This window comes from Aedes albopictus, chromosome 3 (genome assembly GCF_035046485.1).
Source record: "Aedes albopictus strain Foshan chromosome 3, AalbF5, whole genome shotgun sequence".
Taxonomy (NCBI): domain Eukaryota; kingdom Metazoa; phylum Arthropoda; class Insecta; order Diptera; family Culicidae; genus Aedes; species Aedes albopictus.
This window is the reverse complement of record NC_085138.1, coordinates 214,575,885-214,602,273: the sequence shown is the minus strand read 5'-3', so window position 1 is coordinate 214,602,273 and position 26,389 is coordinate 214,575,885. Positions and strand designations below refer to the sequence as shown.

General features: G+C 40.3%; 1 protein-coding gene across 18 annotated transcripts in view; it reads right to left on the bottom strand.

Moving 5' to 3' along the window:
- The window catches only part of LOC109405099 (unconventional myosin-XVIIIa), a 1,227,991-nt gene that overhangs the window by 585,471 nt on the left and 616,131 nt on the right, over positions 1-26,389 (bottom strand). For 17 of the 18 annotated variants that reach the window (XR_009999527.1, XR_009999528.1, XM_062861168.1 and 14 more), the window contains one exon: positions 21,951-22,085. The exons of the other annotated variant lie outside the window; for it this stretch is intronic. Coding sequence is in view for 15 of the 17 variants with exons in the window: in XM_062861168.1 (XP_062717152.1) it covers positions 21,951-22,085 (135 nt within the window). In the remaining 2 variants the exon portion in view is untranslated. The remainder of the gene's footprint in view (positions 1-21,950; positions 22,086-26,389) is intronic. 18 annotated transcript variants of the gene reach the window in all.

Below are 26,389 nucleotides of genomic sequence, written 5' to 3'. Positions count from 1 at the left end.
TCAAAACTTATCAACTGTTTCGTTAGTATAAATACGGTGAGGAATTAATTTTCGGCTTACTAACGGTTCCAAAATGGTTTTCAGTTATCAGGTTGAATCAAATGCTACCCCAAATCGGCCCAGAAGAATCAAAAAGCCCGCCCTGAGAACAAAGAGACCCAAAATGCACCAATTCGTTCTGCAGACGAGACGAATAACCGATTTAGGACACAAAACAACCAAATAAAATAAAATGAACGACCACGCGACTGTGAAAAATATCCCCACCACTGTGTTTATTCCACCCAAAATCCAAATTTTGGTGGAAGTACCCCTCGCTCAGTGGGAAAAATCGCAGATTTTTCCGCAAAATTTACGTTGGGCGCCAATTGTAAGAAGAGGCTTTCAGCCCTTACCCGCTGTTACCCGGCAGGGCGGCCTAAAGCAGGGTACCTCCACTAAATGTTGGATTTCGGATGAAATGAAATGTTTAAATAAATAATTTTGCAATTTTAAATACTTATATCACCGATGAACTGACGTGACTCTCAATCTCAAGACATGACCGAAAACTTAAAACGGTGAATTTAAAAGCCAGTGATCGCAAATGTCAAACTGAAAGTGACGTCTGAAAAAAATGAAGACGCTTCTGCAGGCGTCGTCTTGGTGGGAAGGAGATTATAAATATAAACACGTGAAAGCCGGTTATGAATATGAATACGTGGGAACTCAGAATGTAGCTTTTTATGGTTCACTCACACATTTGAGTATAAAAATTGAGAAATTTATGTTCAATGTCCCAGCGGTAGTGAAATGACACCAAATATTGGTGGCTGTTCTGTTGCTACCATCTGCATACTATATTTTTTCACCAACCGTATCGAAAGAGCGTCGCGACGTCGCGATGATGCTACTGCTCCGGCTGCCGCTTAGAATATCGAGTGCCCGGCCGGCCACTAGGTTTTTTGAATTTTGGAAACATTAATCTAATATCATCAAGTTTAGCTTGTTCAAGCAAATAAAAAAGATTGCTCCGGGAACATATACTTCGTGTATTTTGGTGAAATGATTGTGTCCTGATATAAAATTAGCAGAATAGCAACAGAACGGCGAACGGGCGTAGGCAGCAATGACGAGGGCGACGCCGCGACGACGACGCCACGGAATGTAAACATGCACTCTACAATAAATCCAAGAAAAGATTCAAATAATGTGAGATTAATCGATGTCACTAGTTTACAGCATTTTTGAACTCGGTAAGCTGATGATCATTTTTGGTGTAGAATCATGCCCTGAGTTCGAAAACGCGAACGAAAAAAATTACAGTAGAGCGGATTTTTTTTCGACTTTCCATACAAGGTTGATGATTTGAAATCGATTTTTGTTCTATTTTTAAGCAAAGTCGCTCACTTCAAACATCTCATTCTCTCATTCAATGATCCGATTGAGCTGAAATTTTTACTGTAACTCGCCTACATATGATATGTCAAATAAACGTCGAGAAAGAATTTTTAAGTTGTTTTTTTCTTATTGAAAAAAATACATTTCTCCAACAAATTTTGGGAATTTTGCTAAAATTTAAGAAGATTGTCCCTAAAACTGGTCAATATCTTGAATTTCTATCAATCTGACGCAAAACCTGTATTCAGATGATCGAATGGTATTGTATTCAGCTATTGATTTATGGAAAAAGATTTAAAATTGGTTGAACAAAACGTAATATATTTGAATTTTAGTAAATTACATATTTTGAAAAGTTGCAAAACTCGATATTGAGCTAAAACTCGAAAACTGTTCTACTTAAAATTTTTTGAAGGTCGGTTTCGAAATCAGCACTAAATTGTGCTTCAAAAATTTTGGTCGTTGACAGAAGTTCGCGACTTTCGTTTTATTTTGTAAACTTGTGTGTTCAACGCGAACAAAAAGCTGCATTTTTAAAAGTGTTCAGTAATTTTTCCTTTTCTTTGTCAATTGTGAGGAATAAAGGTAATTATTGTCATTAAAAGAGCATCGTTCGACATTTAGAAAAACTTGCCATCTCAACACAAGTATGGGTGGTATTTTTTAAGAGTGCTCGATGTTGTTCGGTCAAAATAGTTCTGAACCAAAATCAACAGATGGCGTTATTGTTTCAACGGTTTTTAGTTTGAACTTTTGGACGCGCATTTCATGGTACTTTGCACTAGCCTACACGTCAGTTTGTCGGTGCTTATATTCTAATCTGACCTTAGGAGTGTTTTGCCCCGTTCTCCCCAAGGCACTGGTCGCTGGTCACACGTTGGGGCCCTTGCTGCAAAACGGTGGTGGTGGTGGTCGCTGTTTGTTTCGCTCCCGCACGACTATGCAGAGCACCTTCCTTCTTCTTCTTTCTTCTTCCTCTTCACTTTTTCTTCTTTGGGCTCACTTTGGCTGCCGTAACAGCCGTCCTTAACAATTAGCGAAGGGGGTGAGACTAGCTCCTTTGTTGGAACCCCCCTCGCGACGGTGGTGTAAAACACCGGACAAACTACTCGCCGTAGTAAGTCCCGGTAGAAACCGCAGTTTTTCTACCGCAGGTGGTCGCACCCCTTTGCCCCTTACCTGCCTTCGTCTTCCTTGACTATTAGCTACATGGGCGAGACAAAGCTCTATTGGCTGAGCCCGTGTAGCGAAGACGGTGGGATTTTGGACACTTTGCGAACCGCAACGCAATGGCGGTGGTCCTCACCCTAGCACAGCACTGTCACAAGCACTACACTTTTCTGTGCCCGAACCACGGGCCGGCACAAATAATCGGGGAACAAATGTTCACTAAGGTCACTCCCGACGAGGCTAGGAACAACCATCTAGCCTACGGACAACGCGAAAACGGCACTTAATTAATTATTTGGCACGTATTCCGCGGAGTAAAACAATGCGTCCGTCGTGTTTCGTGGTTCGACACTTTCTCCCTAATCAAAACAAAACAGCCACACACCGCAAACGATTCTTCTGCTGCTGTTGCTGCGTCGATGTGTGCAAATGGGGTGGGAGATTGGGGACAAATGACTCACCGGTGCAATAATTTCGATTTTATTTTTCCTATACTAATTTCACAAATTAAATAAAAATGACAAAATAACAAATTAAAATGTTCCAAACACAGTGGTGTACGTAAATGTAGCACAAAATTGTAACCGCGGGTTACAGCCCAACCGGGCTCTTCCAGACCAGGAGTCGCCATCCGAAGTCATGTTCGGGCGCAAAATCCGTACGTGCCTCGAGCTTCTGCGTCCTTCGCCGGTACGGACACCAGTGCCAACATCGAACGACAGCAAGCAACCGAGATCCTTCCACCTAGACGATCTCGTTTACGCCAAACTCCACGTTCGTAACGGTTGGAAGTGGGTTCCCGATAAAATCGTCGAAAAGATTGGAGAGGTGATGTACAACGTGTGGGTCGAGAATCGTCGAATGTTGTGATCGCACATCAACCAGCTCCAGAGTCGTATGGCCACTGACACGACGCCGAAGCAATCCGCTGGTCAAGTCACCTCTCGCCAGCATTCGCTAGGGTAATTCATGTATTTTGGACAGGCTGAGGACAAAGTTGAAAAGATTGTCCCCTAGCTTCCTTAGAAAGCAATTGATTTTGTTGCAAAGTTACCAATACGCTAATAATATGATTGTACTTTGCGTTCCTGGTGACAAAAACCTTTACGAAAGCATTTAAAGCTAAGAAAATCAGAATTTCCGATCGCCTGTAAGAATTGCATTTTGGACACCGAATATATGTTTTGGACACCCTCAGGTATATATAATTTGGACAGGGCAATTATCTCAATGTTTAGCCATGAATACTGCTAAATCATGGAAGTAGCATAAATTAACAAATATTTTCTTACAAATAATCAAATTTCTCCGCTTAACAGGCATCTATTTTGAAAACTATTGCAGTTTTTGTTAAAATCGAGAAAATATCGCCAGACCCACAGAATACGCCTCCAAGTATGCAATCGCACAGCTTCCCCATGTAGTTCGTCAGATGACCAAAATATATTTACAGTAGAAAACTTGTGATGTATTTTGGACACCTCCTATTTTAAGCGTTCTAGATGAATGTTAAGAGATTGGCTGCCTAATGCTTCTTAATTGAACATTTTTCATTGCAAACAGGCTTTTAAATTTCTTACAATTATTAATTCAACCATTGTGAGGTAAATATTATATGTGGCTATGATGCGTATGTCGTCTTGCATACCTGTGCATTTGAGGGGTTTTAGTGAAACATTTTACATTTTCGATAATTTTGAAGTAAATTCTTAATTGTTTAGCGTATTTTCAACGTATATCATCAGAACAGGGTCTATTTGATCCAAGAATCGGTATTGAGAAGTATCTACTTCTATTAGCTCTCCGGAACAAGGCATACATCGCCGTGCATGTCCAAATTATATACATGTCCAAATTATATTTTTTACCCTACCTTTTTTTTTCATATTCAAACTGCTACAACTTTGAAAGTGAGGCTTTCCACGAAGCAGCACGAAAAAAATCCATTTTTTTTAATTTTGCATTTTTGATTTGCATATACATAATTTTGCACAGCTGTTCTAATATATTGATAACCATTTTTGCCTTTCTCGTACACTAAGTGTACTGGAAAGGCTATATGTTCACTCCAAAAATGACTTTTTGATAGGAGGCCCGAAGGGTCGAGTCACATATACCAATCAACTCAGCTCGACGAGTTGAGGTGATGTCTGTGTGTGTGTGTGTGTGTATGTGTGTGTGTATGTGTGTATGTGTGTGGACAAAAAAACTCACATCACTTTTTTGAACTAAACCTCAACCGATTTTAATGAACGACGGTTCATTCGACGCGGGATCTGGTCCCATTGTTTCCTATTGAAAATGGTTCGGATCGGTCAAGCCGTTCCGGAGTTATGGCCATTTAGGTGTTCCAGACCGGTACCCCAGGAAGGGGCCAGATATGAAAACACCACAAACCCATCCATGCGGCACATGAAACTACGGCATTTTCGATAACTTGATGAATGATAAGCAGAAAAATATTCTTAGACCATATCTGAACCGGTATTGTCCCGGAACCGGTTCCTGGTGTCCCGCCGGAAGTGGCCAAACATAAAAGTGCACTAAACCCATGCATGCGACACATCAAACCGCGGCGTTTTTGATAACGTGATGAACAATAAGCAGGAAAACATTCTCAGACCATATCGGAACCGGTAGTGTTCCGGAACCGGTTCTAAATGTCCCGGCGGAGGAGGCCAAGTATAAAAGTTAACCAAACCCATGCATGCGACATTTCAAATTGTGGCTTTTTCGATATCCTGATGAACGGTAGGCAGAAAAATATTCTCAGACCATATATGAACCGGTTGTGTTCCAGAACCGGTTCCGGGTGTCCCGCTGGTAGTGGTCAAATATGAAATTGTTCCAAAACCATGTATGCGACATATCAAACCGCGACTTTTTCCATAACCTGATGAACAGTAAGTCGGAAAGCATTCTCAGACCATATTGGAATCGGTAGTGTTCCGGAACCGGTTTCAGATGTCCCGCAGGAGGTGGCCAAATATAAAAGTTAATCAAACCCATGCATGCGACATATCAAATAGTGGATTTTTTGATATCCTGATGAACAGTTAGCAGGAAAATATTCTCAGACCATATCTGAACCGGTTGTGTTCCGGAACCGGATCCGGGTGTCCCGCTAGTAGTGGACAAATATAAAATTGTTCTTAACCCTTTGGAGCCGGAGGGGTCATATATGACCCAGCGATGAAACCGAGCATAACAAACGTGTTAGACACCAGCGAGGTTGCGTCGACAGCGGCGAAAAAAATCGGCTCCAAAAGGTTCAACCATGTATACGACATATCAAACCACAACTTTTTCGATAACCTGATGAACAGTAAGCAGGAAAGCAAACTAAGACCATGTCGGAACCGGTAGTGTTCCGGAACCTGTTCCAGATGTCCCGCAGGAGGTGGCCAAATATAAAAGTGAACCAAACCCATGCATGGGACACATACAATCGCGGATTTTTAGGTATCTTGATTTGACAAAAAAAATTCCGGCCATTTTGGGGACAACCGGTAGTGTTCCGCAACCGATTACATTTGCCCCATTGGAAGTGGTCAAATGTAAAGGAGAACCAAACCCATAAATTCAACACATTAAATGACTTTTTAGGTAACCTGATGAACGTCTAACAAGAAAAAAAATCATAGTCCATACTTTGGAAAACCAATAGTGTGCCGAAACCGGTTCCAGGTCCCCGACGGAAATGGTCAAATGTAGAACGGAGCCATACGCATACACACAGCATGTTAAATAACGGCTTCTTCGATAACGCGAAGAACGGTCAGCAAGAAGATAGTCTCAGGCCACATTTACCGGTAGTGTTCCGGAACCAGTTTCGAGTGCCTCGTTGGAACTGACGAAATGCACAAATGAACCAAACCCATGAATTAAAAAGTGTCGTATTAAAGAGTGATGAATACGCGGGGTTTGACAGTGTATCAAATAGCAGCTTTTTTGATCACTTCTTCTTCTTTATGGCTCGACGTTCACATTGGAACGTGGCCTGCCTCTCTTCAACTTAGTGTTCTTTAGAGCACTTCCACAGTTATTAACTGAATGGTTTTCTTTGCCTGCCATTGCATGAATTCGTATATTGTGAAGAAAATACGTGTATCATTGTACAATCATTGTCATGCTCAGGGAGTCGAGAAAATTTTCCCGACCGGAACGGGAATCGAGCCCGCCGTACCTTAACCACTAGGCCAACTACAGACCCTTTTTTGATAACACGATGATCGATTCGTAAGAACATAGCCTCAGACCATATTTTAGACAACCGGTAGTAGGGGGCTGAAAGTCTCTTAAATAAAGACAAATCAATCAATCAATCAACAATCGGTAGTGTCCCGAAACCAGTTCTGGGTATCCCACTGGAAGTGGTCAAATGTAAAAGTGATCTATACCCATGCATGAGATAAATCAAATCGTGGTTTTTAGGTAACCTAATGAACGTTAGCAATTAAATAGTCTCAGACTACATTTGGGAGACCCGGTAGTGCTCCGGAACCTGTTCCGGTACCGCATCGAAAGTAACTAAATATACCATGCGACACATCACATCACGGCTTTTTTAATAACCTGAGGAACAATTAACTAGAAAATAGGTTCATATCACATTAGAGACTACCGATAGGGTTGCTTAACCAACGTTTGGTGCTTCGTCGGTACTACGAAAGTAAATAAAATCAATGCAAGTGATAAATATGTGTAAGAGAACAAAATCTTGACAAATTAAACCCACATACAGACAGACTATACTCACCACGTTCTTGTTTCCAATGTTCAATAAAATATAACCTTAAATGTGCAGAAAAAAACTTTATCGAAGACCGGAAAGTATTCTGTGATTGTGTAAAAGTCATATCTTAACTTGTTAGTATCGTCTTGATATTGATCAGCCTCCAGTGTTAGTGAAGGTGCTCAAGCAGTAAACTAAGAAATCTGGTATTATTCAGCTCTGCTTATACGTTGAAAATAACGTCGGACTATGTGCCATCAATAAATTTTAAGTCAATTCAATGATGGCTTTAATAAAATGCTTGCTTTTCTTAAAAAATATTAAGAATCAGGAACACTTGACTTACGTCGGCGGAAATATCGTGAGAACATATACGACGAGAAAGGCACTATCACCACTAGGTGGATTAATTTGGGTTTTTCATATTAAAACTTTATATGGAGTCTCGACTAACTTTCAAATAGGGCCTATGAAAAAATGGAACACATGCGAATGAAAAATCATATCTCTGAAACTTCTTGTTTGATCGGAAAATTGTCTTCGGCAAAGTTGTAGATTAATAAATGGTGGCTCTCAGAAAAATACACATTGAAAATTTTATTTATTATCTTCTGAAAAAACTGAATTTTGTTACTAAAAATTAAATATCTCAAAAAGCTATTTTTTTACCTTCGTGATATTTTGTGAGAATAAAGTTTATTCTGTTAGCAATCATCTGTAGAAATTTTATAATGGTAAAAAATGTACAAAAAAGTTATGGCACTTTCAACATTTTCGGTTGTGTGTTTTTTAGAGTGTATGACGAATTCACGCAAACTCGCCGTAGGAGTTTGGCAAAACTGTCTCAGAATCCGATGGAATTTCTTAGGTTTAAAGACTATGTATTTTAAAGCAAGATTGCATACGTTGTTTTTTTTATTTATCTAGACTAATATTTGAAAAGGGCTAAAGTATTTGACCTTTTTTTACTCAATATAACTAAAAAATGACATTACCTACAATAAAGTTATGTATGGGTGACTTTTAGATAATCATGTGAACTTTTATAACATTGAAAAATGTCAATAAGCTTTAAAAATCAAAAAAAATGCAAATAAGAAAAATTATTTCAATTTGCAAAACATGACATTTTTGTTATTATTGAAAATTTTGCCATATATCGCAAGATGGGCACTTTTAAAGAAACGCATTTTTGAGGTATCGTGATTTCGGGTGAAATTGATCAGTGGGGTGAAATTGATCGACGAGAGGGTCATTTTTATTTGTTAAAAATATTGCTTTAAACTTAAAACAATTTGCAGAAAATGACCATCATCCGGCTAAAGGATTATTGAATGATGAGTTACATGTTTTACAGTCAATTAGTCACATATTTCTGTATTAAATTAAATATTTTACGTAATTGCGTTTTTGGCGAATCTCAAATACCCTTTCAAACTTTTGTTGCCGTGGCTGTATCGCACATGTAATGAATATTCGAATGGATGCTTTTAGCTGCCAAGTATTTGCTAAACACGATTTCATCATCAAAAGTTTTATAAATATTCGCATTTATACATAAAATTGCACTTTTCCGGAAATAATCACTTTTTCAGTATGAAAAGTGCGTTTCATAAAATTTCCTAAATTTAAAACTTGAATAATTAAAAATTGAGAAAACTCGTAAAAGTTTTGCGTAGCATTTCGCATACTGGGGTGGTTAATTCAGGTGGAAAACATATTTTTGGCACATGCAAAGGTATTTCATTTACTGATCGATTTCATCCCGAAAGCAAAATTATTGATTTTTTTATTTTAAACTAGCTGTCCCGGCAAACTTTGTCTTGCCAAGCTGTAGTGGTTTGACAGCTGTTGAGGACATCGCAGCAACGCACTCTAGATTGATTTCATTTCTATCACGCCAAATTTCTTCCCGCCTCTTAAAAAATCAGTATTTCTACATTCTTTATTTTTCTTGAATGATTTTCGTAACTTTTTATGTATATAAACACAGCCACCACGAATACGAACCGAATCACGCAAAAGTCATCCTGATCGGTTCACCCGTTCGTGAGTTTTGTTGCCTAGATGATATTTACCTATTGCAATAAAATGATTTGTAATAAAAGTTTCAAACTCGTTGACTGATGAGAATCGTGGTCGTTCTTATTTTATTGCTTTGAGTTTGACTTTCTTTGGGTGATCGACTGTACGTTGGATGATATCTTTAATTGGCATTTCAGTCTAATTTGGTCAATCAAAAACAACTATATGTTTTCTTAACTCGACGTTTCGGTCCTTATTGGACATTTTCCAAGGATTCTGTAATGTTTGAGTTTGACCATATCGCTGCATTCGAAATCACGGTAGCATAAGTGGAAAATTTTTGACAGCTCCTCCCCTCTTAAAGTATATTCTCCCATACCTAATAGAAGGCTCCTAGCAATATCATAAACTTCCCCTAAAATGCTACATCTTTAATGGACGGTTCCTAACAACAAATACTTCATGTCATCATTTTGCGTGTTTCTCTCCGGTAGAGAAAAAAATGTTTTTATCCAGGGCGTTTTTTACAGATATTTTCATATATTAAATAAAACTTAGCTCCATATGTTTGATTCACAAGTCTTGTTGGCAACGCAAGCCAACGCCACACAAATTCACAAACACCAGACCAGCGCAGCGGCCGATCGCTTCCCAACTCCAATAGCCACAACGCCGAACAGCTCAGTTTTGCTTCTGCTGAGACGATGGGGCCACGCCACACTGGACTACCTTAGCACTTCGACCGTCTGCCTTCCGGATGGCCAGTTCTGATAAAGAACTATAGCGCTTCTGAAAAACTTCTTTAATCTCGGTGGTTGGAAGGTAGCGGGAAACGGCGGCGTCGGGTAGCAGTGGCAGCCAAGCAGCAAAAATGCAGAAGCGTCCTCTGAGTGGCGGCGATCTCGGTGGAAGCAATCGGCTGCTGAATCTCAGGAACGGGGTAGCAGCAAAATCCACGCAGCGACGGAATTTAGACAGCGACAAGAGCAGCGGCAGCTGCAATCCTCAGGGCTCAGCTCCGAAAATGATAAAATCACTACGTTTCATTTCACTACTTTTATTCAACGATCTGCACTGTATAGATTACAAATTACTTCTGATCCTCTTCACATTTTGACCCTCGCTTTTATACCCTTCCCCGTTACAAACAAAAAAGAACAAAAAAAAAACATCTTCTCCGTGGTTGGTCCGCCAATCGTCGTCGACGGTGTACATGAGCCAGAAAACGGATGGCTGGTGGGGTGGATGCGGCTCGCGGTGCTTCGGGTGCACGTTTGTGCGTGTTTTGTTGATAGGTGAGAGTGGACAAGAAATGGAAAGGAAAGGAAATTGGGATTTGATTGCACCGCGGAGCGACAGCGATTTTGATTGCGTCATCTTCGCTATCGCGGACATACACCCGCCGCGCAAAAGACGAGCGGCATCTACTTGCCAGTCGTTGAATTCTGGTCGGATGACCGATTGTCTTCTATGGGTAGGAGAGAAAGTTTATTAATAGGCCGTCGGAACACTGATTCACCTACGCGAACGTCGACTGCTCTTACGAGGTTGTCGCTTCCAGGATACACGGTAACAATTCGGCCCATCTTCCATTGCTGTGGAGGTACATTCTTGTCCTCCAAGAGAACAACTTGACCCGGAACAACATTTGGAGCCCGCAGATAGTTTTTCCCTCTCGGCTGCAGGCTCGCCAGATAATCCCTTGCCCATGATTTCCAAAAATGTTCCCTCATTAGTTGTAAATGCTGAAGTCGGCTCAAACGATTCACCCTAACCGAGTCATAGGAAGGCTCGGGAATCGCATTCATGAGGAAGTGAGACGGTGTTATCACGTCACCGTCGGATGGATCATCGGAGAGAGAGAAAAGCGGACGTGAATTAAGAATGGCCTCCACCTGCGCCAACAAAGTCCCAAATTCCTCAAAGGTCAAGGGAGTCTCTCCTACTATCCGCTTCAAATGGTATTTCGTACTCTTTACTGCCGCCTCCCAGAGGCCCCCAAACTCCGGGGCCTCAGGCGGTATAAAGTTCCATGCAATCTCCTTCGATTGACAAAAAGAACCAATATCCTTGACAGCGACCTGATCACGAAACAACAAAAAAAGGCTGTGCAGTTCTGCCTTGGTACCCCGAAAATTAGATCCGTTGTCGGAATGCATCTCACGTGGAAATCCCCTTCGACTGACAATCCTTTGTAGAGCTGCTATGAAAGCAACCGTAGACATGTCGGATACCAGCTCAAGGTGAAGAGCTTTGGTGGTCAAACACACAAATACTGATATGTATGCTTTCACAATCACTGGCTTTCTTGTCCCTTGTTTGACCAAGAAAGGGCCAGCATAGTCAACGCCGGTTACCTCTAAAGGAGCTTCACAAGTTACACGGGAAGATGGCAAGTTGCCCATGTATTGTGTAACACCTCTGGGCTTTGCACGAAAGCAGCGGACACAACGTCGAGTAATTTTTCGAACGGCAGATCTGGAACCCAAAAGCCAAAAACGTTGACGCAAAGCGGACAACAGACCTGTCGGACCTACGTGCATATTTTCCTCATGATATGCACGAATGATGAGATCAGTTAGATGATGTTTCGGAAGTATATATTGGTGCTTCATATTCAATGGCAATCGAGAGTTTTGGAGCCTGCTTCCTACTCTCAACGCACCGTCTTGGAGAAATGGACCCAACTTGCCGACTACTCTACATGGTTCATTGTTCTCCACTCGCTGAATCTCATCAATCAACGCCTCGTTTTGAATCAGCACTACTATCGTATGTAGTGCTGTTCGGAGCTCGGTTATGGTAGGAGAAACTTCTTTAACGCGATTTTCAACGACCTTCTCGCGGCAGTTCCTAATGAATCGTTGAACATAAGCCAGAACACGTTGCTGCTTCCGAAAACTACTGAATCGTTTGAAAAGAGGAAGATCATCGACGTTGAGCGCATTGACCACAACAAAACTCGTCGACTTCATTTCCGGGAGCTCGCAGTCACGAATCTCCTCGATCACTGCTGGTTCATAATCCTGTGAGTGAAGGAATGTTGGACCATTCCACCACAACGTGTTTCCCTTTAGAACCTCAGGAGACTGACCCCGAGAAACCACATCAGCGGGGTTTTCCTTCGATAGAACATAGTTACATTGGGTATGCCGATTCTCTTGGACAATTTCAACGACACGATTTCGAACAAACGGCTGAAGCACTGTGGGAGACTTACGCAACCACGCAAGTACTATCTGACTGTCCGACCACAGATGGAGAACAGAAACATCAACGGAGAGAATCGGAAACACCTTGCGAACCAAGCGCGAAAGCAGCAGTGCTGCGCAAAGTTCCTTTCGTGCAATCGTCATATCTTGCAGGGGAGCGATTTTACTTTTGCTGCACAGCAGCTGCACACTACACTCACCCTCAGCGCCGACACATCGAACGTAAGGACAAGCCCCGTAAGCCAATCCAGAGGCATCAGCGAAGCCGTATATTTCCAAAGCAACGTAGGGGAAACAAAACACTGGTCTTGGAACCCTGATTTCATTCACGCCCTTCAAGCATTCACAAAATCGCTGCCAATCAGCCAACAAATCTCCTTCCAAAGGAGAGTCCCAATCCATTTTGGCCAACCATGTTCGCTGCATCAGTTGTTTTGCCAAAACAACGACGGGCGACAGAAAACCTACCGGGTCAAACAGCTTCGCACATTTCGAAAAAACCTGTCTTTTGGTTACCGGTGTAGGTTCTGATGGAGAATTGTCAATAGCGTAGAGAAACTCGTCACTGATCGGGTCCCATATCAATCCGAGAGTCTTAATGACCTCGTTGGCCGATAGCTGATCAAGTTGAAGCAACTTTTCACGTTCGGATTCGGAAATGTCAGCCAAAATCAGTTCATTGTTAGCACACCACTTGTGTACTGGAAAACCACCCTTTCCTAGGAGAGCTTGCAGCTGGTGGCAGCTATCAACGGCTTCTTCGATTGTATCGGTACCGGAAATAACATCGTCTACGTAACAGTCTTCAACTACTATGCGAGCTGCTAACGGAAACTCAGGCCCCTGGTCCTCACACAGTTGCACCAATGACCGAGTGGCCAAAAACGGAGCTGCAGCTGTACCATATGTCACGGTCTGCAGCTCAAGAACCCTGAGCCTCTCTGTAGGATTCGAACGCCAAAAGATACGTTGGACGGACGTTTGATCAGGGTGGATACGAACCTGTCTGTACATCTTAGTAATGTCAGCAGTAAATACGAAACGATGCATTCGGAATCTTAGCAAAATACTGAACAGATCGCTCTGCACAGTAGCACCGACCTGCAGCACATCGTTCAGTGATGCGGCTGAGGAACACGACTTAGCTGATGCATCAAAGACAACCCTTAGTTTGATGCTTGAACTGTCGGGTCGAAGCACGGCATGATGAGGCATGTAATATTTCATCATACCAGGACGATCTTCGATCTCTCGGATCTCCTTGCAATGCCCCAAACGCTCGTACTCTTCGATGAAGGCTTTTCTAGGAAAAAGAACCGGCGGAGAGCCATCGACCTATTATCCTCAAGCAGGTACAGATTACTTCGGAATGGGAGTTTCACTACAAATCTACCGTCTGAATCCCTTTGGTGCGACTGACGGAACAGTTCCTCACACTCTTGCTGCTCCGTAGAAGAAGCAGACTGAACATCGACTTCTTCGACTTCCCAAAATCGCTTAATTGCATCGTTAAGAGACTCAACTCTTACGGAATTCACTTGTAGAGGATTTACGACAACTGATGATTCGTCTTGGATCTCTCCAGCGACAACCCAACCCAACTCTGTCTCGCGCAATTCTGGAAGACCATCACCAATGATCAAATGGCCTGGTTTCAACACTCGGAAAAACTCGGTAACACCGATCAGTAGATCGATGTCGGCTGGGGTTCCAAACTTCGGATCAGCCAACGGAAATCCGGACGGAATTTTCCAATCAGACGTATTGACGGCCTTGGACGGAAGAGCATTCGTGATTTTGGGCGTGACCAAATACTTCAAGGATGAACTGTACTCGGAGTACAGTGACTGGACGTTAACTTCGGCCAACTGAGTTGCCTTACTTCGCGCCCCGCTTACGCCGACAATATCAGCGCTGACTGACGTACTATCGATGCCCAACTTCTGGAACATTGTGGTTGCTGCGGAGGAGACGAAGACGATTGGACTGAAACATTCTGCTCTGGCGGCTTCGATTCCGCGCGTTCCGCGGACTCCACCTTCTGCACCTCCTCGTGAAGAAGGGAGTGATGACGTTTGTGACACTTGGAACAGTTGCTCTTAGACGGACAGTTAATTGATCGATGCCCGCGGCGAAGACAGTTAAAACAAACTCGAGACTCTTTAACCTTCGCGATTCGGTCCGAGACCGACAGCTTTCGGAACTCGGAACTTTGGTAATTGAAATGATTACCACCACACATTTGACACGACTCATTGGTATCTCCAGAAGTGGACGCATGTACCTTCACATTCACAGGCCTCGACGCTGATTGGGTCGACTTACCGGCAGAGGACTTTGCGACAGCTGGTTGATCTGTTTCACATAGCTCGAGAACGCGACACTGTTCCTTGAGAAAAAGCAACGTATCATCGAAATTGGGCAACTCTCCATGAGCGAGAGAGCGTTCCCAATACTTCCGAGTCACTGGATCAAGACATGAAGTAAGAATTTTCGTAATAATCAACCCAGACGTATCGTCAATATCCTGATCCATATACCTCAATCACTCAACGTGCCGCGTGCACGTATCCAACAATTCACGCAACTCGCGGTAAGACTCCTTGCTCATACGCTTCAGTGACAACAGACCCCCAATATGAGTATCAATAATCACCCGTTTGTTTTCAAATCTCAGGCATGGTGGTAATTATTATCCGCGAGAGTCTTCGCATCAATAATACCTGCCGCTGCACCAACCAAAGCTTTATCGAGATGGTGCAATTTGATTGCATCAGAGTCCGAACACTTGTCAATGATGTCTTGAAACATCGTTTTGAAACGTGGCCAATTTTCGTAGCGGCCATCAAAAGTTGGTATTGGCGCTCTAAGCGGCTGCTGAATAATCACTTGGGGAGCATTTGGTTGCAACGCGGTTGGTACAGCAGCAGAAATAGGTTGAGTTAATGATTCAATAAGAGTCTCCACCCGAATCATCGCGTCGGTGTGGAGATTTTCAAATTCAGACAGTTTTCCATCCTGCTCATCGAACTTTCCGGATGGGGTCAGTGACAAAATTTCTTTGTGGAAACCTACGTACGTGTTGTAGAAAGTATCCAGCTTCTTCGAGTACACTCTCAAGATTGGCAGACTCACCTGGCTCGGATCATCTTCTGCCTTCTCCAGCGCCTTGACGATGGTGGTGACGCTCGCTTTCACTTGCCCACGCTGATGCACGAGCGCCTTGACGTCCTCCATTTTGGCTTTCTTCGTCGATTCTGGTGTGCGTGGAAGTGTCATCGGATAGAGGAATGCTGCTACGGTAGAGCAACTAACACAATCACACGATGATGACACTGCTCGATCACGGGAACGCAACCAGTTTTCTCACTCAAAATCACTCACTGTTCACGTCGGTTCTTGTCCAAATTCACTTTTTGTCCATGGTATTCTTCACACCAGCAGTGGCAGCTAATTTTCAGTTCGAAAACAGTTCACTTTTTCTTCTAGCTGCACTGCTTCCACTTCACTTGGACTGTAGTTCTTGTTCGTTTTTCTTCGTCCGGTTCGTACGGACCACTATGTTGGCAACGCAAGCCAACGCCACACAAATTCACAAACACCAGACCAGCGCAGCGGCCGATCGCTTCCCAACTCCAATAGCCACAACGCCGAACAGCTCAGTTTTGCTTCTGCTGAGACGATGGGGCCACGCCACACTGGACTACCTTAGCACTTCGACCGTCTACCTTCCGGATGGCCAGTTCTGATAAAGAACTATAGCGCTTCTGAAAAACTTCTTTAATCTCGGTGGTTGGAAGGTAGCGGGAAACGGCGGCGTCGGGTAGCAGTGGCAGCCAAGCAGCAAAAATGCAGAAGCGTCCTCTGAGCGGCGGCGATCTCGGTGGAAGCAATCGGCTGCTGAATCTCAGGAACGGGGTAGCAGCAAAATCCACGCAGCGACGGAATTTAGACAGCGACAAGAGCAGCGGCAGCTGCAATCCTCAGGGCTCAGCTCCGAAAATGATAAAATCACTACGTTTCATTTCACTACTTTTATTCAGCGATCTGCACTGTATAGATTACAAATTACTTCTGATCCTCTTCACATTTTGACCCTCGCTTTTATACCCTTCCTCGTTACAAACAAAAAGGAACAAAAAAAACATCTTCTCCGTGATTGCCAATCGTCGTCGTCGTTCTGGCGACGTTGTAGGGGTAGGCGGGGCAATATGGACACCCGGGGCAGAATGGACACCCTCGATATTTTGAAATATGCGAACTTTTTTGAACTTTTAATGAATGGAGAATATAGTCCATTTGTCTAAAACGTAGTTTCAGGAAAGAAACATTCGAAATTAAAATTATACTTGATTTTACACGAAAAAGTTGCGTCCTCCGTTTTTTGTGCATGGAAATTATAATTTTCACATCATCTAAAATAAGATTTAGTGAATAATTTATTGCAGGTCGATTAAAACCTGATATTTCTAGAACACATGCAAGTAGTTTTGCAGCATCTGCATGCTTAACATGTTTATATTTTCTTCTTTATTATATCAAAAATCAAGTTTAGAAATATCTTCTACTGCCGGGGAAAATGGACACTCACCTTTTTGAAAGAAGCGGCAAGGGAAAAATATAACCTAAATCACAAACCAACCAAATTCTTCGATTTTAGTATATTCCGGGTAAATGTTCACTATAGTAGACATAGGGTGAAACAAATTGATCAAAAAACGACAGCAGTGGAAAATAGTTGTTCTAGGCACAGCTGTACATGCCGGCAAAAACGAAGCTTTATCCAAAACAGCCTAAATTTAAATTAACTGAACAAAAATGAACTACTTCGGCGTATTATTCATCCATAATAGTTGTTTTGTAATGAAATGACTTTATAGGTGTAAAAAATGTACGAAATTCGTAAAAGTCTCATGGTGTCCATATTGCCCCATGGGGGTGTCCATTCTGCCCCGTATGCTTGAAGACGGTCATGAAAAACTAACATTTTTCATAACATTCTTTGAAGTGGATGAATCGTTTTTCTTCGTGAGCATTCTTATGCAATAGATGCTAAATAGACTTTAAAAGGATACATGTATCAAAAAACTAAACTTTTTTGACATCTTGCCAAGTAAAGTTGGCAAAAACCTTAGGGTGTCCATAATGCCCCGCCTACCCCTACATGAGCCAGAAAACGGATTGCTGGTGGGGTGGATGCGGCTCGCGGGGCTTCGGGTGCACGTTTGTGCGTGTTTTGTTGATAGGTGAGAGTGGATAAGAAATGGAAAGGAAAGGAAATTGGGATTTGATTGCACCGCGGAGCGACAGCGATTTTGATTGCGTCATCTTCGCTATCGCGGACAAGTCTATCTAATGCAAAGTATTTATTTTATTCTCCTATGAATAAGGAAACTTTTAATTTGAAATTCGGCTTCTGGTTGATATTCTGAATTTCTGTGTAACAGATCTGGTGTTCTGGTTCAGAAGAGAATCCTAAATTATATTCTTTGTATTGGATAGATTTATAATTGAAACAAATAAAGCTATGTTCAATATTAATATGTATACACGTATAAAAATACCCAAAAATTGGTTTGACTTAAAAAAAAACATTTTGTGTTGGGTTGGATTCAGATAAAAGCAATTTAATTACTTTGATCCATTTTGAATTCTATTCTTAACGGTTGGTGTGGGGTTTGGTTCTCCGAAATAGGATTAATTTAATTTCGCAAATGGGCATGTATTCCAAATTGACTTCAATTTATATTTTAACTTTTTTTAGCGTGATCGTTTTTCAATATTTCAATTTTTTACTTGAAATTTCACACAAATTCTTTAAAGTCACACATACTACACTTTTTTGTAGGTCATGTTATTTTTAAGTTACATTGGTATAAAAAAATGTTCAAAAACTTAAGCCCTTTTCAAATATTAGTGTAGATAAATTTAAAAAAAAACAACAAAGTATGCAACGCTGTTTGAAAGTTCATAGTCTTCATACCTACACAATTCCATTGAAATCTGAGAGGGTGCTGCCTACCCCAAAATCTAGTTTGCGGGAAATTCGTCATGCATTCTAAAAAAACACGCAACCAAAAATGATCAAAGTGCCATAACTTTTTTGTACATTTTTTTACCACTTTAAAAATTTTAGAGATGATAGCTAACAGAATGAACTTTATTCTCACAAAAAAAACACGAAGGTAAAAAATAGCTTTTCGAGATATTTGATTTTTAGTAACAAAATTCAGTTTTTTTCAGAAGAAAAACTAAATAAATTTTTCAATGTGTATTTTTCTGAGAGCCGCAATATATTATTCTACAACTTTGCTGAAGACACCTTTCCGATCGAACAAGCCGTTTCCGTGTTATAATTTTTTATTTGCTTGTGTTCCATTTTTTCATAGGCCCTAATTGAAAGTTAGTCGAGACAAAATATGAACTTTTGATATGAAAAAATGGTTTCTCACATAAAAAGGAATAGCATACAAAAATATCAAGTAGATTAAAAAACATCGATTAAAATGGATTCGTGCTGGTCCGTGGAAAGCCTCAGTATTCATACAAAATGGCTCAAAATTTTACTAAAAAACATATTTTCATAATAGATTTATTCTGTAAAATTTTGATAAAAATCGGAGCACTATTGGTAGTTCTATAATAAAATTGTGGAGCCTCGTAGCCGTGCGGTTAGGGTCACCAAGTTCTAATCGCACCATGCTATGGGGTGAGGGTTCGATTCCCGCTCCGGGCGATGAAACTTTTCGTGAGAATAGTTTCTTCTCCGTATCCACTGGTGCATGCTCCGTGTGTCCCTTGTCTAGTGTTTAAGTTTCATTCAGTCTGTGCAGCCTCTGGCTGAAGACGGTGTCTGCGTCTTTTTGTTTTTTTAAATTGTGCTTTACTGACCTTAAATTTCCGAAAATTTACTATGGAGCGCCTTTGTACAAAATTTTAAAAAGGTAGGTCGATGGTTTTACCTATATATCAACCAATTCTTAATCGATTTTGATGAAAATTTTATGGTATCAGCTACTATTAATGTAGCATTACTGGTCCAAAAATCAACTGTTTTGGTGTACGCAGTCTAAAGTTATGAAAAAAATTGTGAGACCAAATTTTGACCGTATAATCCTTCACCAGAAGGCCGCCAGTCAGGTTCGACCCCTACCAGCTCTATTAAGGGGGTAGATGTTGTAGACAACCCGATTGCGGTGTACCGCGCCGCTGAGCTCGCACAAGACAGAGCACTACTGTCGTGCGCGAAGCAAGAAAAGCGCATCAATGTATTTTAATTTGGTTGTCGTTTGTGCTCTGTGTCTGTGTATTATTGTCAATTAATATTAGTTTTGTTTACGTCTCGCGAATAAATGTTGTACCATTTAAACGTGTCGCGAATAAAGTAGTTTTTATTCGTACATTCGTGCGCGTTTTATTCCCTGATCTAGGGATACCGGATCACGAACCTCGTCCGGTTACCGCGGTACAAAACTTGGGAACCGTGGGAAGACCAATGACCTCCTTGGCCATCCCGTGGCCACCGAAATATGCCTTGGAGGAGGCTGCTCCGGGTAAGTTTTGGTAATAGCATGCGACGGCTCAATCAGTCATGCCTACATTTTGCGCATCGCGATTGAAATTTGTATGGGATTTTAGCTTTTTTCTTATAAAAGAATAAAATTGTTCTGAAAATTTCTAACCGATTAGGTAAAAGTATAGCCTCAGATGTCCTGAAAAACTTTGCTGAAGACCGCAAAGCGATCCGAGTCTTGTAACAAAAGTTATAACCTACTGATTGCCTGAGTGTGCTTATCTTTTAAGGTGAAGCTCCCTGAAGATCACAACAATAATGTTGTCCCCAACTCGAATCAACTAGTAATCCTACATTATGTAGAGGATTTCTAGAATCAACCGCCCAATCACCCACTCAAAGCGAACAAACTAAGCGGCGCACAGTGTAGTGTGGCCTGTCCAAAAAAGGAAAGAATGTCCCTATCAAATAGAGGCTTATCGATTATTTATCAGTAGCTTTACATGTTGTAATTTCCCCATACACTGTTTTGATTATGAAGGGTCACTGGCACAACTAGTTCTCAAAAATATTTTCAAATATTCATGAATACTTTTTTGTTGTCCAGTATTGTATAAACTAATCGCACTGTGCAGCGTTTTATTTACGTTTTTGACATTTCTTTCCTTTGTTCTCGTGCGTTTCTATCGAATCGGTCTACCGTGAAATGGGGTGATATGATCCACTTAACCCTAAAAGGGGTACCTGGGGTCCATTGGACCCCAGGCGCCTTTCAGAGCTCGTCTTTGATGGAACACACTCAGCGAGGTGACGAAACTGAGGCCACGAAGGTATCCCTTTTAGGGTTAAAAAAACAATGAATAAACAGCAAACCAACTGCTCTGTTACACTTTGGCTTTGCATTGACTTGAATTTTAACACAATATCCCAAAAGTTTGCAAAAAAGCGTAAAGAAATCCGTTTTTCTTTAAAACGTGAACAACGATTCAATCAATTTAGAGTAGCGTTGAACAACAGCACTCAGTTTAACGGTACGCTTTTGAGTTCGAGCAAGTTGTATTCCTAACCGCGATCAAAAACGATTCGATTTATGGCCACAAAAATGAAAAATACGTGATATTTCGGCGACAAACGGTGGCGTAAATGAAAAAGTGAGAAGTTTTCATCATACCATCAAATTTGGATGGCACTAGCGAATACAGAAGTGAATTCAATTGTGTATTGAAAAAGAATGCGCGGAGCGCTTGTCTATAAAAATAGTGCATCGAGTGTTGAATTTTGGCACGAATTTGTGATATGTCAGTGATTATTGAAAAGAAAAACTACTTCATGGACGGAAAATATAATAACCAACCGCAAGTAGCAATTCCAGTACATTTTAGGCAGGTAAGCTAACTTAATTTAATGAATTTGTTCGTCAACCTTCGTACTCGTCGATGGTTTGGGTGAGGGGAAGGAGGAGGGAAGAAGCAAGTGAGTGCCATACTGCCTGGCATTTTTGATCTTTAGTAACCTCGTCCTTAATATGTAAAGGAATAACATCAATAATAAAATCTCAATTTTAAGTCTGACTTTCGAAGAGTGTATCTTTTTCCTCATGCATCGGATCGCTTTGCGGTCTTCGACAAAGTTTTTCGACATATCCTGGGCTATACTTTAACATTGGCGGTTATATGGTATAGAACAGTTTTGAGCAACTTTCAAGAAAAATACGAAAAAGTATGATTTTCCATGTAAAATCCCATACAAACTTCAATCGCAATGCGCAAAATATAGGCTAAACCAATCATGCCCAAATTTTGCACAGTTATTTGGGACCTCAAGGGCATTTGAAAAACTTTGATCTGATAGAATCTGATCAATTTTAAATTTTCCAATACAACGTTAACCCACCCCAATAAACATATAGAAATACCTGAAAGCGCCTTCGCGTTAACCGTCTTCGTGCCTGATAACCTCGACAGAAAGCCTGCAGTTGTGTAATCCGGCCGGAAAGTAATTCGTCACGTTTTGCTTCAAGGCGGCTCAGAACGTTAGGGCGAAACATCACCTGTAAAGAAAAATCGCATTACAATCTAAACTGGGATAGTTTTGGCATTTAGTGGTTAGTATGAATACTCCAAAAGAAAAGGCTACGCAGCATACGGTAAAATCTTAACCATTACGGAGTTATTGAGCTTTTTTTGATTTAGGCAGTGGCGTAGCCACGGGGGGGGGGGGGTTTAGGGTTGAACCCCCCCCCCCCCCCCCCCCCCCCCTAGAGCCAAAATTCATGGAACCAATTTTTAGTTTTAAAACCCTTTCCTGATAAAAAAAAATCGGCTGCGCCGCCACTTTCTACCTGCACTACACATATTAAATGCATACGACTGAATTGTTCATTGCTGTTTACTCAATGTGAGTGTACGACTACGTGTTGTGTTTATTGAACATAAAGTTTGAAAATTTCAAAAATGGACCTGCGCTACAACGATAACGCCTTGAGTTCCGAACGTGTAAGATTTCTTCCCACCCAAACCAAACTGCTATACAATCAGGGTTGCCACATTTAAATCTGTATATTTTTCGTAAAAGATCTGTATATCTGTATTTCAAAGCAAAAAATCTGTATTTTCAATCTGTATCAATAATTATTGAAAAAAGGCAAAAAATCGACTAAGAAACAAAGAAAATCCAAGTATTTATAACTCTAACTGGGATTGTCACGCTGATTTTTTGTTGACAGCAATATCCAAAATTTGTATTTTAACTTTAGCTCAAAAATCTGTATGAATCTTTTTTTTTTTCAGAAAATCTGTAAACATATCTGTAAAATCTGAATAATTTCTAAGTTTTCAAAAAATCTGTAATTCTGTATATACAGATTCTGTATCGGAAAATTTCCGTAAAATCTGTAAAATACAGATTAATCTGTATGTGTGGCAACCCTGTATACAATCTTTCCGGAAACACTCACGAATCGATGATGCCGTAAATGTAGAAGAGAAACCCTCTCATTTATCTCTCTCAAAACTGGAGTGTGGAGAGCGGTTCGACAAGGCGCGCACCAAAGTTTTGGCACACCCTAAAACGAAAGTACACAGCGAATGAGTAACTTGCGAAAAGACAAAGGAATTTTCACTCATATTTGCGTGCGACTGGATCAGCACAAAAAAAAGTGCTGATCCGGGTTTACACAAATTTGCGTGAATTTTCACACAAGTTTGCATGAAATCTTTTGTCTTTTCGATCGCTGCGTGAAAGTTACTCCTTGCTCTGTGTACATCGATCTTTCCGTGCACGTCTTTTAACATTCTCTCTTTCGCAACCCTCTATGCTCAATGGAGCACGTGTTGTTTTCTCAGACGTACGTACGTACGTACGTTTATCGTAGTTTTGGCGCGCTTCGGTCGCAAAGTGGCAAACGTAGTGGTTTTGTGTTTTATTTGAATTCAATCAAAAGGCGTGGCAAGTTAAAGTGATTTAGTGCGAAAAAAGAAATTAGTGACGAGTTTTCGTGAAATAATTTACAAATGGATATACCGTCCCTACACAGTTATGGATCACACACAGTTACGGATCACTTTGGTGTTTAAAGTCGAATATCTTGCTCAAAACATATATTTCGGCACGAAATTCATTTTTGTAACATGATCCTATTTGTTTTCTGAGATAAAAAGTCATTTACAAGTGCTCAATCTAAAAATAAAATGTATTTTAATGCAACGGTAGTGTTGTCCTCTCACATCTGCCAGTAAACAGCCGAATTCCATAAGAAACTACTCCTGCAGCGGTAAGCTCTAAAAGTGTCGAAATCCATCAATTTTGATATAAAAATTGCTCGTACACGTTGGATAAGATATGTATGTATCTATTAAAAGAAGTTTTGTTTTATTCTGGGGTTCAAATACTAAAATAATGTGACTTCCAACAGTGATCCATAATGTGACCCAAAAAACTGATCGTTTGACGCTATTGTGGATCACTTTAACCCTCCAACGCCCAAAAAGGAATCAATGGAGAAAACAGATTTTTTGAGTGGGAGGTGAATCATACAATAGAAATGTTCATTTCACCGAACTGGTTCATTTTACCGGTTCACTTTTGAACCGGTAAAAAAATATTTTATTGTCCCGATAAGGAATCGTTCAGTTTTTATAATTTATTCTCATGTGAGATTGAACACTTGTATAAAATATGTGTTTGTGTGAACCGGTTTTCTCAACCGGTTCACTTTTGAACCGGTAAAACCATTATTTTCCTGAAACTTGTATTATGCTGATGTTCTACATATTATCATGATATAACAGTGGAGAATACATTATGTGTTGTACCGGTTTGTTTAACCGATTCATTTTTGAACCGGTGAAAATAATTAAATAATCTCGCTTGACGATAGTTGAAGTTTTATTACTTTTCATGGCTGACCTTCCAGAAAAATAATAAAATAAGTGATTTGAAAAACCGATTCGCTAAAACGGTTCATTTTTTAACCGGTAAAATCAAGAATTTTATTCCACCTGTATTATGGTGATATTTTGTGTATTACGATAATATATGGATGCCACTCGACAAGAAACCATGATTTTGGGAATCGGTTCATCAAAATAATAAATGATGAACCGGTAAAATATTTTTGCTGTCCCGCTTGATAACCGTTGGAGTTTCATTATTTATTTTATTGAACGATTTAACATAGGACCAAAAAAAGTGATAAGGAAAACCAGTTCGCTAATCCGATAAACTTCTGAAAAGAAAAAAAAATGTTCCACTTATGCTGTGTAAATTTAAAAAAATATTATTTTTGAAGAATGAGAGATCAACGAGACTAAATGATTTTGCAAACTGGCTGGTAATACCAAACTAGTTATGAACCGGTTAAAATATACTATTGCCTAGTATGAGAAACGTTGAAGTTCTCTAGTGTATTTTTTTGTAATTGTTTATAAGACAAAGCTAAATGATCGGAAGAACCGGTTCGTTTGACCGATACACTTTTGAACAGACTTAAGTAATTTTATTTATTTATTTATTTATTTATTTTATTAAACAACGTAGACTACATTTTCACTTATAACTACACTGGCGCGAATCGCATATCAGTCCCATCTTTGCTGGATTTCCTATGCAAATGGGACAGTTATGCGATTCACGGCAGTACAGTATCGGACAATAGAAATGCATAAAAGCCATTTTCCCTTACAAACTATGTAGTAAACTTTGGATTCCCATATCTCAGATATTTCTCCACATTTTAATCTTCAAAAGCTATTGAAAAATTTCGATGTTAACTATTGTTACAAAAATCACAATAGGTTGAATTTTGACAATTAAAATGCATCAATACAAAAAACTTAAGCAAAAAATTGTTACGTATTATCATTATGTTGTTCTCGACAAATTTGTTCCTTGTGTGATGACGAATAAATATGATAAAAAAATAAAAGCTAAAAAATAACATGAATAAGAAATTATGCTTTTGCGGTTCGTTATAACGGATATTACAGTCATTGCAAAATTATAGGTCACTCTGTAGCAGTTATTAGTCAGTCAGTTCGCCATGCTATTCAAATGGAACCGACCCATAATTGTGGGTGACCCATGATTGAGCTATGACTGTATTTTAAAATTTAATTGTTTAAATTTCTAGACTTCAGCTTGTTAAATTTTTATCCGATTAGTCACTTCTTCATAACAGTAATGTACTTAAAAAAAATACGGACACGTTTAATGCTTCCAGTTAGTTATTCATTCTTTGAACGAAGCACGATACTAGACAACGAACTAACTTGCAATGCCCAGTGGCACAGCCGAATTTTTTTCCCACGGCTGCGGCGGAAATTGAAACCACGCTCCTCATCACAATGCGACAAAAGGCTTGGTGACACTAGCCGCACGACCACGAGGCCCCGAACTTAGTTTCAAATTGGTGGAAGATTGATCGTTGAAATATATTAAAAATAATGATGAAAACTGTCAAAGCCTTTGTCACGTAAAATATGTTCCTTTTTTATGAAATTCACAAAAAGTAACTGATAATGTCCATGGGTTTGCCAGTAATTCAACTATACGACTATCTGATCAACTATGTACTCGTCATAGTGTGAATTGTTGGAACAAATCAATTTGAAAAGAATCAGGACAGTCTAGTTATTTATTATTGAATTACCCTTATATTCCGAATTCTCTGAGGACCAAACAAGTACAGTAGTCACAGATTTATGAGTCGAAACACCCACCAAGTACGAATTCAAATGTGCCTTTGATCGTTTTTTAAATGTTTATGAATGTTCCACCTAATGATATATAAGGCACAGGGGTCACTAATAAATCAGACGGAACATTGCTTCCTTCCTTAGATTACTAAAACAAATG